The sequence below is a fragment of the Papaver somniferum genome, chromosome 3, assembly GCF_003573695.1.
Source record: "Papaver somniferum cultivar HN1 chromosome 3, ASM357369v1, whole genome shotgun sequence".
NCBI lineage: Eukaryota > Viridiplantae > Streptophyta > Magnoliopsida > Ranunculales > Papaveraceae > Papaver > Papaver somniferum.
Genome location: NC_039360.1, coordinates 10,688,684 through 10,707,519, shown reverse-complemented (window position 1 = coordinate 10,707,519; position 18,836 = coordinate 10,688,684). Strand labels below are relative to the sequence as shown.

At 35.6% G+C, this 18,836-nt stretch overlaps 1 protein-coding gene across 1 annotated transcript; it reads right to left on the bottom strand.

The window, feature by feature from the left end:
* Window positions 1–16,000: 16,000 nt before the first annotated feature.
* On the bottom strand, window positions 16,001–16,875 carry LOC113359003. The gene is made up of 4 exons (XM_026602703.1): window positions 16,675–16,875; window positions 16,348–16,566; window positions 16,150–16,242; window positions 16,001–16,055 (listed from the first exon to the last, which is right to left on the bottom strand). The coding sequence occupies exons 1-4, from the start codon at window positions 16,873–16,875 to the stop codon at window positions 16,008–16,010; spliced, it is 561 nt and encodes a 186-aa protein (XP_026458488.1). The 3' UTR covers window positions 16,001–16,007.
* Window positions 16,876–18,836: the final 1,961 nt, after the last annotated feature.

Genomic DNA, 18,836 nt, shown 5'->3' with positions numbered 1-18,836 from the left:
TGGACAAGTTTGTGATTAAGAGAAAGATAACTTCAGAAGAGTTTCTTTCATCTTCTATTACTTCTGATGGAACTGATCCACAACAAGTACCTTCAATTTCAAGTACTCAAGTACCTTCATCTTCTAGTGATCATGGTCCAAAAGTACCTTCTGCCGATGTTCTCAGTCCACAAGCAGCGTCCACAGTTATAGATGAGGAGGTATCGAGGTGGGACCTTCAAACAGACCCTGCAATGAGAAAACCGATCTTGAGTTATCATCCAAATGATCAAGATAAAGTCCTAAGAGCTTATATAGTAAGAGTTGGGTTTTTTGGTAAAGTATACAAGGTGTTCTTTTGGGTAACAATGCTGCATAGAAGGTGGTTTTTTGGGACTTTTGTGGATATTAGCACTTCTACATGAACCATAAAGACATAAATTTAGAGAAAATGATCTGAAATCTTAGAATTAACTATCTAACGTGCCTCTTGTGCTGTATATTTTGTTGTCACTGAACACTTGGGAGTTATGATAATGAAAAATATTTTTGTTACATTTTTATGTTCTCTCTGTTTTTGTTGCTTCAAGTAGATGTTGGTAAATTTGATTATGACACAACACTTACAGATTTTATATTCTCTTATAATTTAAACTTTATATATATAAAGTTAGATCATATTGTATGGTCGAAAGTGTATGTTTATGTGACCAACAGGTTTATTTGTTGGAGGTTGCTAGCATACTACGACGCTGGAGACGATGATCGTTAATAACATACGTAAAAGGTGCACAATCTTTAGCATTTTTTTTCTATAGCCTTTTTTTTTGCTGTGTATTTTTTTCTTTGCACCCCCTCTCTTAAAATCCTGGCTCTGCCCCTGTCCAGGTTTCTTTTAATTTCAACCGTAGAATCCGATTTTACGTCCAGTTTTCTTTTAATTCCAACCGTAGAAGTGATTTTAGGTCGAGGTTTGGATTATTTCCAACCGTAGAAGTGATTTTACGTCCAGATTTGGATTAATTCCAACCGTAGAATTTTATTTGCATGTAGTTTTACGTCCAGGTTTGAATTAGTTCCAACCGTAGAAGCTCATTTTACGTCCAGGTTCTTTTTAATTCCAACCGTAGAATCTGATTTTATGTCCAGTTTTCTTTTAATTCCAACCGTAGAAGTGATTTTACATTCAGGTTTGGAATATTTCCAACCGTAGAAGTAATTTTACGTCTAGATTTGGATTATTTCCAACCGTAGAAGTTTATTTTACGACCAGTTTTTCTTTCCACAAAAACTTTGTCCCAGAATTCACCAAGTATACAACAAAATTCATTAATTTAGTTTTTATCTAATTAAATTAAATTAAAATTAACTAAATAAGAGTTGTTTAGTCATTACAAAATTATTTGAGATAAGTGATTTTTGATATTACTTATGAATGATCCGTTTTTGTCCTATTAGGTGACGCCCTAATAATAGCTGGCCCAATAATTTCTTTATTTGATGGATACTTTTAATTTCATGTGGATCAACACTCGCAGCCGTCCATCTGCCAGCGTAAAAATAAAAATATCTTATTGTGTTTTCTCATCCCGGACCCCGGTGAGAGGTCGTGTCTTATTTCCAACTTTGGAGGAGGATGTGTTTTTTTTGATAAGAAAACGACAAAATATATTAAAAGAATCTTCACTCATCCAGGAAATGAATGAAGAGAAAACAAAAGAAGTTGGCTTTTTTTTTTCTTTTTTTTTTTGATATCTGCACTCAGCAAAAAAAAAAACTAGAGCCTAACAGAACGTGGGTAGGCTCTCCCCATAAGATCTGCGTTTAGAAGATTACATATATCTGAAGGTGGTGTAGCTATCCACACTCCAGTCAAAATAGAAGTCGCAGCGGACTTAGCCAAAAAATCAGCTACATGGTTAGTTTCTCTGTAATAGTGGACGAGTAAAAAATAATTTGGATGAAATGACCACAAAAAAATCGTAAGGATGAAACTGGTATCATCCTAGCTTAAATTTAAAAAATAGCAAGGATGAAACTGGATACATCCTGTGTAAATTAAAAATAAGAAAAAATATTTGAAAATGGGCACGATGAAACTGGTTACATCGTGTCTATTTTTACATTTTTGTCCATTTAAACAGTATCAAAATCTAACTGTCCATTTCACCCAGGAATTGTTGACTTTGGTCTTTTTAACCAATTTTGTGCGAAAAAAAAAGAAAACCTCATATCTTGTATGTCTTGAATTAGCCATTTGAGGTGCCGAGGGGTGGGGTAGTACCTATGCACCATTGGAAAGTAAGTTGGGAGTCACATTCCACTTCAATATGTTGAACGCCCAGTTGCTTAGCCAAAAGAAGTTCGCGACGAACTGCACATACTTCTGCCACATTGTTAGAAGCACTAGACAGATGTTCAGCATATCCAGCCACGAATTCCCTGTTGCATCACGAAGAACTCCTCCCATACCTGCAAAGTGATGGGAAATAACAGAACCATCAGTATTAAGTTTAAAGTGCAGAGGTCGACGAGGTTTCCATTGGACAAAGATGTCTTGTTTGCTGGCTGTTAAGTTGAGTTGTTGTTCCTGCATAAGAGATTGATACTCTAAAGTATCTTTAGTTGCCATGGTAAGAATCCAGCGACAGTTGACCATAATATTATTGAAAACAAAGTTATTTCGAGAAAGCCAAATACGCCAAAGTAAAAAGGGTAGAAAAGTAGACCAATTCATATGGTCAATAGTCTGACGAAGAGAGCAAAGTTCCTTCAACCAGGTTGGTCCAAATGGTTTCAGTGGGATCTCAATACCCCACCGATTCCTTAAGTTCTGCCACACATCAGATATTATAGGACAATTGAACAGAATATGGAAAGCATACTCAATATCATAACTGCAAAGCAAATAGTGGGGAGAGTCAACAAGCTTTCGTTTATAGAGAGCATCACGAACCATCAACCTATTTAAACAAACCTGCCAAATGAAATATCTTACTTTATGAAGTTAGCATTTCAATTATAAATTAAAGTGAGATGAAATAACTCTCAAACAACTTAGTGTGCGCAGACCAATTAAACATAATGCAAACAGAGATAATGAGTTGATTTAGATTCCTCTTCTTATTGTTATACATCCTACTAGGTATCACCCAGGAGTCAGGACTTCGGCCTGGGCCCAACCTCGCCCTTTCGCAAGCGAGTTTCGGGATTTTTCAAATCGCCTTGGCCCGTGGAATATTCAAAGATTATACGGATCTTTGGGATGATTCGAAGAGCTATACCATAATGTAGAGTTTGACGAATCCTTTGGTGCGCTAATTTTCATTACATACTACAACATTTAGACCCTTACAAAATAAAATGTAATGCGGCCGTGTTAATATTGTGTAAGTGGCAACAGCATATTAGTAATAGTATTTAGGTGATATGTGAAAGTGGAAAATGGCGACCCTTATTAAAAAAAGGTTTCAAAAGAAACAAATAACATTGGCCTAAACCACTACACCAAATTTGGTGTTTAGCAACAGAAAAAAGACGTTTCAGATCTGGGTTGTAACCGGTTTCTACCGTTACAAAAGTGGGTGTAACAAACTTTAGTAACGATTGTACATCGTTACTAACCTTGGTTGGTAACGGCATTAGTAACGGCCGACTGGAAGTTACTAATTTGGAATTAGAACTGTTACTTGGTCGTTTCTAAATTTTCAAAGTGTTGCTAATATTTTTACTCAGTTACCGACACACCGTCACTAAATTTTTCTGAGTTACAAAAAAAAATTGACTAGGTCAATGTTGACCGACTCTCATTTTTTCAGTAACAAGTTTAGAAACAGCAAGTCGCTGTTGCTAAACTTTTGCAACAAAAAAAGGAAGTCGGTCTTTGTTGACCTAGTCAAAATCAGATTCCCTCCCATTTCAAAATACCCTGCAAACATAAGAAAATCAATGACCAGTTAGAATAAGAAGCTCCATCGAGCCAGAATCTAAAAGGCAAGGGTGCTGGAAGCAAAATCAACCCACATGAAAGAACAAAATCAACCCATATGAAAAACCAAAATAACGAATAAGCTCCTACACAAACATAATATAAACCAGATTCCCAAGACCTAAGAAAATAGCTTTTTTAATCCTAAGATCACATTACCTAAACAAGATACGACTTATTCAAATATCTTATTAACAAGCCAAAGAAGCTAATTCTCACGAATACCATATATCCAAATTTTTAATTGTAACGTACTACGTATTAGGTGAAAAAGATAACCCCAGGAGAAACATCACTGAAATGAGTTACTAATTACACTACAAATTGATTACTTGTCTAGACAGCTATTAAGAGAAACACAGCTACCCTCTTTTTGGAATCAGATTACAGAAGCAAATGCAAATTAAACGCCACTTGTCTATGCTATATATGTAATCCGAAACCAACTCTAGGATTTTAAACGACTCGCATCATCATTTACTAAGCAGCCATCTAGCTTAATATTCAAACAGGAAAGCATACAAAGATATGTAGCGTAAGGTATAAAATTAACAACAGATGTTTTGACAGAATCAGAAATACCATTTTGGTCTATGATTCTAGCCATGAGTCATAAATCTTTAAATGCATTGGCTGCTTTTTCCATAAGTGCACAAGCAGCAATGTGTGCACCATTTGAGTTCTCTATTAAATAAATCCTAACAGAAAACATAATTGACAAAAGGGAACATTATTTAAACACCCCTCAAAATATGTTAAACAACGGAGTAGAAGTAAGAGGCACAAATTCATTACCTGTTAGAATTATCTCCATATTCAGCAATGTGTTGAGTACAAATGAGATCCCTTGCGAAGCATCTATAACCAACTCACTGATTGTTGGAAGAGAACTCCTGCACATTAATCATTTGAAACTTACATTTTTAGCAAGTAGACACGAGTTATCGAGATGACATGGCTGAAAGTCGGTCATAACAACTGAGTTGCAGAAATATTTCCACCACAAAGTGAAAGCATTGGACCTAGATTTGTGTTGGCATTTCTATGCAGTTGTTCTGTGATGAAAAGGTGAAGTTTTATAAAAGGTTATGAAGTTTTAATCATAACAATACAAATCCAAACACTCCAAATTACCAACATGTTCTCTACTTAGAACCAGTTCTACAGCTGCAAATGGTGATGGTTGCACTTTAATCAGATCAACGTTGTGGCTTAAGAATCAACAGCTAATGAAGAACCCATGCCAAACTTCTAAATTAGCAAAACCTCAAATAATTGGCATTTTCAACTAAACATGTGATTAAAAGACACCCATATATTTCGATCAGAAAACAACTAAACAAACAATGTACTTGGCTTGATTGAGTAATTACAAGAAAACTTAAGTTCAGGAGGCTGAATCTCCATAACCTCTACTCCCGTTTTTTCTTCAAAACCTGAACAGCTGCGAATAAAACACTAGAAACCATATCTAGTTACAACCAGCTGTCATTGGTTGACTATCAGCTAACGGCAAATAGGGAGCTGGCACATTCTCTGTAAAAATGAGAAAATTAATAGGGAAAAGAAAAGATATATCAAACTGAAGGCATGGACAAAATAATTATAATTATCATTTAACCTGGCTGGGCTGGTACTTCATAAGATCCTGCACAGTTCCCAGGCTGAGAAACTATTGTATATGGTAAGATCAATACTTTCAAAAGACAATAGTATTCCAAATATTATGACAATGAATACCAATACTGCAAACAAAGGTGCATAATTAAGGTAAGCCAGTTTTTCACTTGATTTTATGAGCATGTTCCCACAGGCCAGGATTTCCATATTCCCTGTCATTGGTTTGGAAAAGATTCAAGGAACAGTCATCAAGTCACAGATCACTCAGAACAAAACAAAGCATACACAAGAACCTAAACAAGCCAACAGACTACCAGGAAATGAAGCTATTTGAAAATAAAATCAATCAAGTCTAAAGCAAGTCATCAATCTAGTGATCACCACTGTCACAGAGACAACGTAAAGGTAAAACCAGTAAACCACCAAACAAAATCCTTGGAAGTGAAAGTGATCAATATTTTACTGAGCTAGTTACTATTGGACATCAACTTTTCCAATTGAGCTCTCTCTATTGACCAAGGAATCCTATCGATTTCAACGACACTCTAATGTAATGTATCTCCCCTCCTTTACCGAGACACATGGAAACATCACTATCCTCATGATTATATTAGTTTGCTAATTTCTAAAACACAAGGAACTTAATCCTCTTCATCTTAACTAGACCATCTATCTCTTCAAGTAATCAAGACCTTAAACATGAAGATCTGACAACATACCTTGCTGGGATTGTGATTCATGCCACGCCTTGAAGCCTCTTAACCTAACTCATTTATCTTGAATCCTGTCATCAAATTCAAAGTTTTTTTCTCCTAATTCAAATTTATTTCAGTAGGGGAAAAAAGAAAAAAAAACTCAACAGTTCTTTCAGACAATTTCACAAACACTTGAGCCTCCAATTTCTTTAAGGGAGGAACAGTTAGTTTCCTAGCAATCAATACACGACTACACGAGCTTGAACTTTCTGATCTTTCCCTGGTGTTGAAGTGTTAAAGAACTTAATTCCATTAATCCCATTCTCCTCCGGCCATAATATATGGGATCTCTTTTATTCTTTTTTTTTTTTTGATTGTATATCATTCCGAGGTACAAAAAGGGGAAATTCATGTTGATGGATCCCTAATTTTGACTCAGGTTCTTCAAATATAAGATTGACATTAAACAAAACACTAAAATTGAAGACACATATATAAATCAACATAACTTTAGATTAGTTTTGTTTTCTTTTGGGGGTATGAAACCCTAACTCCACCAAGCATACAATTTAAGAAAAATAAATAAACAATTGGGATACTCCTTAAAGTAGATCTCTTCTTCTTCCTCTTGTACACCTAGATTTGCTGCTGACGATCATGACTATCTTGTTAGTTTCCACATATTCATGAATTACGCTTTGCCCTAATATATGCCATAGCAATTCTAGTAAGAACCGTCGTACCAGCAGCTACCATAGCAATCTTGATGATCTTTTTTTTTGCTTCTCCTCTATAGCCTCTTCGAGTTCATCGTATTCTTCCTCGTATTCCGCTCTAGTCTTTCTAGTCTTTGAAGAGCCGTCCATTATTACCAGCAACAAAACAAAGGGAAAGAAGATGCTTCTACAAGAGATGAAAATATAATATAAAAAAGGGAAGAGGAACACCTATGTTTTTATAAGCTTTCTTTATTTACGTGTCACAAACTAAATGGATACTTTTAATTCCATGCGGATCAACACTCGCAGCCGTCCATCTACCGTGCTAGGCCATGTCTCTTGTTTTTCAACTTTGGAGCCTAATTAGCAATTCGGCGTACGGGGAACGTTCGGAACGACATATGTATGGGTATTATTCATTATTACGGAATGTAAATTTGGTCTACTATTCGGTCAACGGTTCGTGATTCGGAAATAATTCGGAACGACATACGTAAATGTATAAATCGTTATAGATTAATCCAGGTGAAAGATCTTGAGATAGACTGTCTTAATGATAAACTCACCAGAACCATTGCTCTAAAGGAAAAAGAGACTAATACTCTCAAGGATGATCTACTAAGATTATCTGGAAGTTCTGACAAAATCTCAGCAATGTTATTTGGTCAGAAATCCTTTGGAAACACAAATGGTTTAGGATTTAAAAGAAAGACTGCAGGTATTGTCAACCTCGTTGTTTCTATTCATGAAAAAAATAAAGGTTGACGGTTGTGATAAACAGAAGGCACTTCAACAAGACAAAGGATCCTTGATTTGTTCGTTTTGTGGAAACGCGAATCATGTTCAAAGCACGTGTTGGAGGTTCAAGAGGAACAACAAAAGAATTTCCAGACTGCAAAAGAACATGCAAAAGATGAATATGGATAATCAACATGGGTCTCATAAAACCAATGCTTCCAAAATCAGAAGAGGTAGGAAATCTGTTTATACAACAAGCTTTGGTAAACAAGGGGAGCGCCTGGCTCACAACGTCTCTGTCTAATTCCAAAGACGTTCGCATACTCATCTTTAACTTGAGAAAATGGGGTTTTGCGTCTTTGTGACTCAAGTGTTGTATTTATTTTTGTTAAAGAAATATTCTCCTAACATATAGATATTGAATCTTTAAACTATGGAAGACTTATTCTTCTAGGGTTTAGACATTTCACAAGTCTATTTAATACATTCGTAGACTTCCTTTTTCCCTAAAAGATACAGTTTCATGGCTCATGTAACTAGAGGCACCACAAGCAGGGAAAATGCAGTCGAAGCAGTTAATGTGTATCTTTGTAAAGGAATCTCTTCCTCAAGGGGAAAGAAAGTGAAGACTACAAAGTGTGGAGAAGGTTCTTCCTCTAACTGCCTCTTGTCTTTTTATCAGCTTGATGATAACTTCAGAGGTATGGTGAAAGATTTCATCAATAAAAGAAACAATTTAAAATCTCAAATTATTTCATCTTTAGAAGAGATATCTCACTATGAACAAATGTTGTCTCTTTCAAAGAACACCTTGCGTGAGATAAAAAGGGAAATTAGTGAGTTAACTGATATTTCTGAAGATTTGGAGCAATTGAACGATCCCATAATCAATAGGTTTTTCAATAATGAGAAGGAATTCACAATAGAGGCTCTGAGAAAGATCTACAACGACTAGTAAGTCTTCGGATGAGAATTCTGTTTTTTTTGTTTTATTTAGAAGAATAACTAGAGTTTGGAATAGCCATCATTGTGATTACACATATCTATGTCCAACGTTTTCATCTTCATGTTTTTAGATTTATTGGTTTAAATTCTAAATTTGTTTGGAAGATGATTTTTGCAGTATTAATCTTTATGGTTTTATATATTGCAATTGCTTATGGGATATGTGTGTTTGCGTCTGTGAACTGTGATTGTCCCATATCATGTCAAAAGTAAAGTCTTTCGTATGTCGATATGCATATATTGATAAAAGAATGAATGGACTTTTGACAAATACAAAAGTTAAGTCTATTATGTCAATTATTTATGGAAGATAGGTTAAAATCTTTTGTTTTCGAGGATTATGTCTATTGTATGTCATTGTGCAAATGGTGATGGAAAATAGAATGAGTCCTTGATTATTCCACGGTATTAGGTCGATCTCCGATCTACAATTTTTGTGTATATACTGTGTTTTTCCATAAGGTGTCTTATGTTAAGCTTTATCGACTGAGCTATTATTTTGGCTTAGTTGTTGCTTCGTGAGGTACTTTATGTCAAGCATTTTTGAACTAAATTAATCATCTTTTTTGGTTATTTAGTTATGACTCCGTAAGTTTTCTTATGTTTGAGCTTTTTTGACTTGGTTGATTATTGTTATGATTAACTTAGTCATTGCTCCATAGATTCTCTTATATTGAGTATGACCAATTGAATTGATTACTTTTGTGATTAGGTTAATTATGGGTTCTCTTGTGATTAATCTAATTGAGTGTTTTTGAGTCTCCATAATTTCAGTTATGTTGAGCATATCCGATTGAGTTAATCATGGGTTCTTTTGTGGTTAATTTAATTGAGTTTTGGATTCAAATTCATACTTGTATGTGATTTGTTATGTCCAAAGAAATCCTTCTTTTCTCTTTCGAAATTAAGGTCGCTCTTGTTGTTCTTTCGAGATTGACATATTATGGGGGAGAGTTCTTTTTGAACTTGTGCTTAATTGCCAAATATTTGTGGGGACTGCAGATGTGGAATATTATAGGGATTATCTTGTATCTTTAAACTCCTTGATGAATGCATTTAGCTTCGGTTTTAAGATTGCATCTAAATAAGATGATATGTGTTTCTTTCTTTTGGTCATCAAATGTCTCTTTCGGAAATTTCATTAGGATCCCGTTCTTGTACCTTTGCCAATTTTATTGACAAAAAGGGGGAGAATTAATATGTAGTTCACACTACAAATACATATGGGTTTCAGATCATTATGTAATGGGGAGTGGTTTCCATGTGAGATGGAGTATTGACTAAGGGGGGTTGATACTTATCACCATAATATTTGTTAGAGCATAGCTCGGTCGACCTCGCATGGTTGCTATCTCAAGCATGTTTGTCAATGTTAGTGATCAAAACTATGAGTCTTGATTTCTATCCTACATAGCTAAGTCTCGGACTAGGATAGAAAAGTGTAGTTGAGCTCAAGGACTTCATGTAGATTCATCATACAACGACGAAGATCTATTCAAGGAACCGTGGAACTTCATCAACAAAAAGGTATGTGGAGACTTGAACTTATCTATCACTCAAAAGTCTATCTCTTCTATCTCGTACTTCTTATGAGACAAAAGTCGTATGCTATATAGAATGGATCATACACATTTGATATTTCGAGCCAAGTATATCTCGCCTATCTATATCTCGAAATCATGTGTTGGTAAAGCGTTTCGCTTTGATCAAGTTTATCTCCACCTAGTGACGAAAGTCATGAAAAGTTTCAATTACTTTGAGAATTTCTCTGACGTGAAACGGTCTGTAAATAACGGCTATATAACGTCCTCTGAGAATGTCTCAATGATTGGATTGAGAGTTTAGATTACATAACCATGTATTCCTTAATCCGAAGTTTTCGAACTTTGTTGATTGAGAGAAATCGGAGGAATTGGCTTTGCCAAGTCCGCGAACCCAGTCCGCGAACTCAGTCCGCGAACTGATGGAAGTTCCCGTACCGAGAATTTCTGCTGGGATTTTCCAAAAACTCGTTTGCGTGTTAGTCCGCGAACTGACGGAAGTCTCTTTGCCGAGATTTTCTGCTGGCACTACACCAAATTTAACGTATAGCAACAGCCTAAATTTGTTGCTGACCGGGCTTGCAACAGATTTTTACCTTTGCTAAACACCCTGTCTTGCTACTCTGTTGCTAATTTTAGACTCATTCTGGGATATATTTTAGTAGAACAGGATATGGTCGTTCTAGTTCAGATTTAGCAACACAGTGTTTCCGTTGCTAATATTTTGCAACAACAAAAAAAAGGTCAAGTCTTCGTTGACCTAGTCAAAACTGATTTCCCCCCAATATTCCCTGCTAAACCCTGATTCATTTTATATCCAGTAATTTTTCAATCTCATAGTTCTCATACTATATATGCACACAGACATTCCCACAGGTTTAAACCTCAAAGACATTCTACAAAGAAAGGGAACCAAATACAATAAAAAGTAGGGAACTCATGACATCAAAGACATGTTACATGTTTCATTAAGAAAATATGATGTCAAATTGTACAACTGAAAGATTGCACATGTAAATATGTTCTTGTTTCTTACATTGTGCTGGTGCAACTATGTTTGTTTTAGCTTTCAAGGATTGCATATAGAAACAAAATGTTACAATCTCTTATAGTGAGTAATCAGAATGCAGCAAATTATTGTGGCTTTGAGAAGATGATCACACAAGGATGCTGAATTCTCGTCTTGTAAATACGACCAAGATGATGAAGAACCCGTCACAGACACATAGAGTTAGAGATAACAAATAAAGAAAGTAAAGAATACTTCAGAATTCAGGGTATATACTCTACTGCTAATGATTTTCTTATACCTGAAAGATACTAGAGACCAGGTGGGACCAATGAGACTATACCAAAATGACCCAGTCATAACACTAGGAGGTGGCACAGTAGTGCCTTTAGATTCACCATAAGCAGCTTTAGGGTGAAGCTCAGTAGTTGAGCTAGTCTGTTTCCAGAACTGAACTGATCATCTTGGCGATATTCTTCAAACTCTGAAATTTATTACAAGCAGCCCAATTTAGGTTTCACAATACGACACACATAATCTAAGAATCAGTAACTATAAAAGCAAACAGAACAACTTCATTCTAAAACTAGAAATGGACATAAATCATGCAAGATTTTATTATAATTTTCAGTTAAACATATACTTTTGTGTTAACAGTTATGCAAAAGCCATCCAACTGAAACTTGTGAGGAGAGTGAGTATAAACCCTTAGAACAACTTAAGTGTTAGCAATTTAATCACTGCAGTTACAATCTATATTACCTGGAATAGGATAAAATGTAGAAGATGAAGAACCACAGATTGAACCAAACCAAATTGTCATAGGGCTTTACCAGCGAAGTCCCTTGGACAATTTTTGCGCCTCCCATCTTTTCGGTGTCTTCTTTAACTAACAATGTAAAGATTTCAAGTAAAATCAAATATATCCATTTTGGTAAACAATGAAACAAAGCCAATGATCTACCTAACTTGATAAACACCAAATTTTCGAGAGTGAATACGTCTAATGTTTTACGAATACATGTCGTTGATAGAATAAGCATAACAGGAACAAAACAAAGAAGCAACTTCGTAGTATAAGCAAAAGATAAACAAGATACTCTATTCATAAACCAATTTAAGTATATGCAGTGATGAAAGAGATGTGTATGTGTTATCTTCCTAGTGTATGAAGAAGAATATGCATTATACAAGTTTCAAATAGTTTCTCTATAGTCATCTTAGTCTCACATTTATCCATCTCAAGTCAAAGTCGACACTTCCATTTCTCGAAGAAATGTTACGCCTACAAATTTCAGGTACATCATACTTAACCTGCATAATATAAGAAACCTATCATCTACATTATGTACTTTTCAATGTATTCTAGTCACTGGAAATAACTACCCTATGATGTGCAATTGCATAATGATTCACATAAGATGACTCCTGAAGATGCTCCACATGACAGAATAAAGAAGCAAATAGAGAAGTGAAAGTGTTGCACCTCGTTTAGTCCGAAGGTAAAGAAGCCAAATTGGGAAGTGAAATTGTAGTAATTGATGAACTCAAAAGTGAGTCTGAGAATTCAATGAAACCGTGAATATATACACTGAAGAATTAAGACATAGCAATGTTCTTCATATCCTGATAATTACGAATAAAAAGGCAAGAAAACAACATTTAATCTGTCTATGTTTGCACGACTGGACTAGAGATAATAACCCATATTTTTATTAAGCATCAAAATGTGGATGCAAGTAAAGAAGTCACGATATACCCTGACCTGGCTTAAGATTAATAACCCACAACAAAATATACCGACTGATGGACAACACGATACAACCGAGAAGTTCTTTTTCAAATTCTGGTCCAATATTTTTTGCACACTCAAAAGCAATATGTGATGTGGGAATAATGCCTAACAAAAATATCGTTCTGCACCAGTTTTTTACTATGGTCAAGGGTTAACGAATAAACATTCAATCTCTGATGCTAAAGCAAACCTTTGATACAAATGTAAAGGGAAAAACAGATTTCTGCAAATGTCTGCAGTAAAAAGCTCGATCTATATCTCCCTGATGGAGAGACGTAACAAGAATAACAAACTCTGTGATATATGCCATATCAAGAAACTAAATGACATTTCTAGCTATTAGAAGCCAAAAGAGTGTAACTGATCACCAAAAAGATACCTTAAATAGTGTAACTGGATGTGCTTAGTACTGATAAAGATATGAACTTTGAACTGTTCTGTCACTTTGTAAAGCTGTGAGGTTGGCAGCGCAAGACTTTCTCTTGCTCCATAAGTTGATCTTTGAGTTATACTGAGTCCACGGATTGCACATATACTTTCTTAAGCTGATCCGCAACTGTTTATTCTCCTCAGAATGACATGTTGATCATCCCAAAAGGAGGAGAACAGTACGTTCCAGACTGCTGCTCGTCTCCATATATTGGACTGTGCGACTCCACCGCAGTGCAAACTTCATTGTTGTGTGGAGTTTGAGTTTCTTGGTGTATTTTGAATTACGGGAAAAATAACGATTAACTACACCAGATAACAGTTGTCATACGATATACGACAACTCATATCTATGGGTTGCACAGGGGGGGGTGTAGAAATTCCTCAATTCTTTACAACTCGTCAATAACAGTTGTAAACACGGTTGTCGTTCCATTGTATACCACTCCACCAACTGTTGTGTATACACCCTTCCTCCACTCCTACTTTAGTTGTGTAACATACTCAACTCTTACTCAACTCTTTTTTCACAATCATAGGTTTGTGTAGTAGAAAAAGATATCACAACTATTGTTTGTGTAGTATAATTTCATTTTCACAACACTACTAATATGTAGCAGAAGTATATGATTCAACAATTGTTTATGTAGTGTAGCTTTATTTTCACAACCCATAGGTTGGTTATAGTTAGCTTGTTTCACGACCAATGCACTATGTAGAAAGAATATGTATCACTATTCTTGTTTGTGTAGTACAACCTTATTTTCACAACAAATATTATGTGTAGCAGAAAAAGATATCACAACTATTGTTTGTGTAGTATAATTTCATTTTCACAACACTATTAATATGTAGCAGAAGTTTGTGATACAACAATTGTTTATGTAGTGTAGCTTTATTTTCACAACCCCTAGATTTGGTTATAGTTAGCTTGTTTCACGACCAATGCTCTATGTAGCAAGAATATGTATCACTATTCTTGTTTGTGTAGTACAAGCTTATTTTCACAACCAATAGTATGTGTAGCAGAAATATGTATCGGAATTCTTGTTTGTGTAGTATAATTTTATTTTGACAACACATAGTTTGGTTATAATTCAATTATTTCACAACCAATACTCTGTGTAGCAGAAAATTGTATCACTATGCTTGTGTATGTAGTGTGAGGCTTGTTTCACAGCCTCTTTTAGGAGTTGTGATTCATTTACATTTTATAAAAAATATATATATATATATATATATTTGATTCTGATTCACCGGAAAATATATAAATTGGCTCCGTTCAATTAAAATGTAACAACATTCAAACACTTGAACCTGCTGATAACACATTCTCACAGCCACCACAAAAGAACATCATTGTTTTAAACTGATAAGTGCACCAAAAAAAGAACAACATTGTTTTAAGCTGATAAGAGCAACAAAAAAAGAACAACATTGTTTTATGAACACTCCCCAAACACTCGTCAAACATAATAACAAGTCAGATTGCAGGCAATATGAGATCCTTGGCCCATGTGGTATAAGTTCCTACAACGTTGAATACAGTCTTCAACTCGCCGCTTTGCTTGTAGAGAATGGCATCATCAACAATAAATGTAGTGACAGTTACCTTGTAAGCTGCAAAAAATTGGTTCTCCATGGCACTTCATCTTTGGATCTGTTTCAGCAATAATCGCGTCAGCAACAACCTCATTCTCATTGTACCAACTGAGCAACCTGCAAGCTTTACCCTTCTCTAGCACTCCCCCTGCCATTGGTCTGCTGATTGGACTGTCATTTTCATGGTGGGGAACATTCATGCTAGTGCTACCAACAACATTGCTAGCATTTCCAGACTGCAGGATAAATACAACAGCAACATAAGAAATTGGCATAATGCAAAGAAATAAATTTGAACTGGCGATGTGTAGCTGTACAAACATATATAAACACACTGATCTTTGGAATGACGTTGTGCAAATGTGAGGCACCATGGAAGACACAGCTTGACGTATTTTCCTATACCAACACCAAACCGGCAGTATTAGAGGCAAGTTTCATTCGTCAACAACAAAAAAAAAAAAACTGAATGCATGAATGAGTACGTTCTCACCTCTAACAATGCAAGTCTCTCGTTCACTTCCTTCATATTGTCCCGACACTCTTTGATGATCTTCTTATAATGGGTCTTGACAGCCATTTTTGTCTTTGTCGCTCCATACCCAATTCCTCTCAGTCTCCCTGGTTTGTCGTCACCAAGAGCTTTGGAAAGAAGATCATCTGTCACGGATGATCCAACATCAGCACCATGCTCTTCTGCTGCTCTTTGAATCTTTTCCTGTAATTGTGTATATTTAACCCGACTAGTCACATTTTTGCATCATTGAAAGATACATAAACCAGAGAAAGAAACAAATAAATAACATAAAGAAGAGCTGAGTTCTCACCAAAGCCTCCACAACACCCGGATTAGGTTCCTTTCCTTCCTTCTTTTTGTGACCCGTTGTTCAAACTTCGACTCTATCAATCTCTTCTTGTGTTTTCCGTTCCTTTTGCTGTAAACAATACAATAATCCAGCTAGTTAACATATGAACAATTTGAATACAGTGAACATATAATGAACATAGGAATAAAAATACATAACATACCATCTTAGCCTCGAGTCTTGCCCAACCTAGTCTACTGACAGTGTGTGGAGTGGTGTATTTCTTCCTGATTTGTTGCATCCAGAATCTTTTTGTCTGATAAATACGGAACGTCGTTAAATAACAAGACATCACCAAGAACAGTGAACGTGCAAGGGTTTAACGCCAAAAAAAATAATTTATTGTGATATAAACACTTACTCTGAATTCCTCCGAGCAAACATGTTTCACGAACTCTTCCGACTCATTGACAGTGCTATTATCTGGTTTCAGTGCTGCCAGCTTCTTCTCTCTTTCTTCTTTCTCTAGATCATCTAAGGCGAGTATCTTCCCGGCTTTCCTTGACCTAGCCTCTTTAAGATAACATCCCATCTTCCCAACATAGTAATCTTTGTAAAACTCATCGACAACAAACCTTTGCTGCAAATACAAGAAAAAGAGTTAAACGAGTTATAGAAAGAATGTGTAAATCTTCTTGATACATTATATAAGTAAAAGAGTTTGAAATTTGAAGAGTTAAGAAATTACCTGGACAACCGCCCATATGTTATCTTTGGATTCTTTAGGGACAAGTCTCCAATCCCTGTGTTTTAGTGCGATGTTTCTCCTAACCAGAACTCCCAACACACTTGCAAGCTGCACTGAAGGATCACCAATGGGATGATCCTTATTGTTAAATCTAACAACTTCCTTTCCATTCTTACCATTTTTTAGCCCTAGTGCACTCATCCTTGTTAGGCCACGTGGAACGTACTTTCTTTTCGATTTTGCCTGCAAAACCCAAGTGTTTTTGCAGTTGTTAAGCAAAAGAGTTAAGGATGGAAAAACTAACATAAAGATACAAATAAAAATCTTGGACATACAATCATACCTGAGCTTCTGTTTCATTTTCATTTCCCACGCCATGGTCCTCGCCATCGTTATCATTTTCCTCGTCCTCATTTTTCTCATTCTCTTTTTCCACGTTCTCATTTTCCACCTCTTCATTTCCCTTCTCTTCTTGTTCATAATCTTCATCTTCTTCGTCTTCGCTGTCTTGAAGATCTGAGAAAGTATCATTCACATTCCTGACTTGCACATTTGGACATGGCCCTGTGTACAATCTCCGCTTTGCATATTTCTGCTTCTTAACAACTTTACTAGAGGGTGCAACTTGAGATGCTCCTGATGTGGACTGTAATGGTTGAGATTGTTCTGGTTCAGATGAGCTTTTCCTTTTCCTAAGTGATGATCGTGTTGGAGTTGTCTTTTCAGCGACTGGTTCAACTGCACTTTTAGTTTTCCGAGGCGATGATCGTGTTGGAGTAGTCTTTTCAGCATCATGTGGTTCCTATGAACTGTTCTGAGATGTCTTTTCAGCATTATGAGGTTCCTCAGGAGTGTTCTTCAACCTAGGGGATGATCGTCTTGGACTCTTTCCGCTATCAGGATGCTCTGAACTCTTCTTCTTCTTCTTAGGAGTTTATTTGGCAGGAGACTTTTTACTCTGGTCTTTCAAATTGATCTGCAAAATAAATTAAACTAGGTGAATCAAAAGGAGATGATGGTCAACAAAATTATTGATACAAGTAAAAAGAAACTGAATCATACGAGATTTGTTACTACCTTGAAAGGAGACACACAGACGATTTTTGCCTGCTTGTTTACTACCTTTTTGGGAGTTGGGACCGACTTGTTGCTCTTTTCTTCTTTGATAACCTGTAACTTAAAGTAAAGCAAGTTAATCAAAAGGAGAGAAAGAACATCATTTACACTAAATGCATAAATTGAACTATAAGATATATAAGTCTATACCTTTTTGTTTACCATTGCAGACAAATTGGTCTTCATCTTCTTCCACACGTACGCAGCTACTATAAAAACAGAACCAAAAAGTCAGAACTGCAAACATTGACAATAGTCTACAAATTAAAATAGTTATCATGTTACAAACAATATTGACAATAGTCTACAAATTAAAATAAGTAAGAAACCTATAACCACCAAGCAACCGACACCTGCTGGTTGGAATACAAAATCCCTGCACGATTTTCAGTTGAGTATGAGCCAGGGGTTCAGTAATCCACCCAGCAGGTATTACGGATTCACTTGATAGCTATCATGTTTTAAGAATAGTAACCCTAAAGCATTCCACATGTGAATCAAACTTAAAAAATCAAACTATCATGTTAATAATATGAACCCTAAAGCAATCCACATATGAATCAAACTTAAAAAAAAATCATGTTACAAATCAAACTTCAAATAACCACCAAGCAACTGACAACCGTTGGTTGGGATACCGAAGCCCTGCGCAATTCTCAGTTGAGAATGAGCCGGGAGTTCGGTACTCCCACCAGCGGCAATTACAGATTCACTTGATGGCTAGTCATATTGCAAAAAATTGTATTACATGTTACTGAAAGCTTAACAGACATGGCTATATATAGGTAACATGTTAAAAACAAGTCATTCTTAAAATGTTCTAGTGCACTTGATCTATCATGTTAAAAAAAAATCAATCAACACCCAAGAAAAATCTGATCATATGAATGAATAAATCAAAATCAAAAACTAATTATTAAGACAATGCAATTATGCACCATGAAATCAAACAGAAAATGAAAAAAAAAAACAACAAAAAAAAACTAGATGCAGAAACTATTGCATGTCAACAATTTTAATTTCTGTAAATAACTCTAACTCCAAAT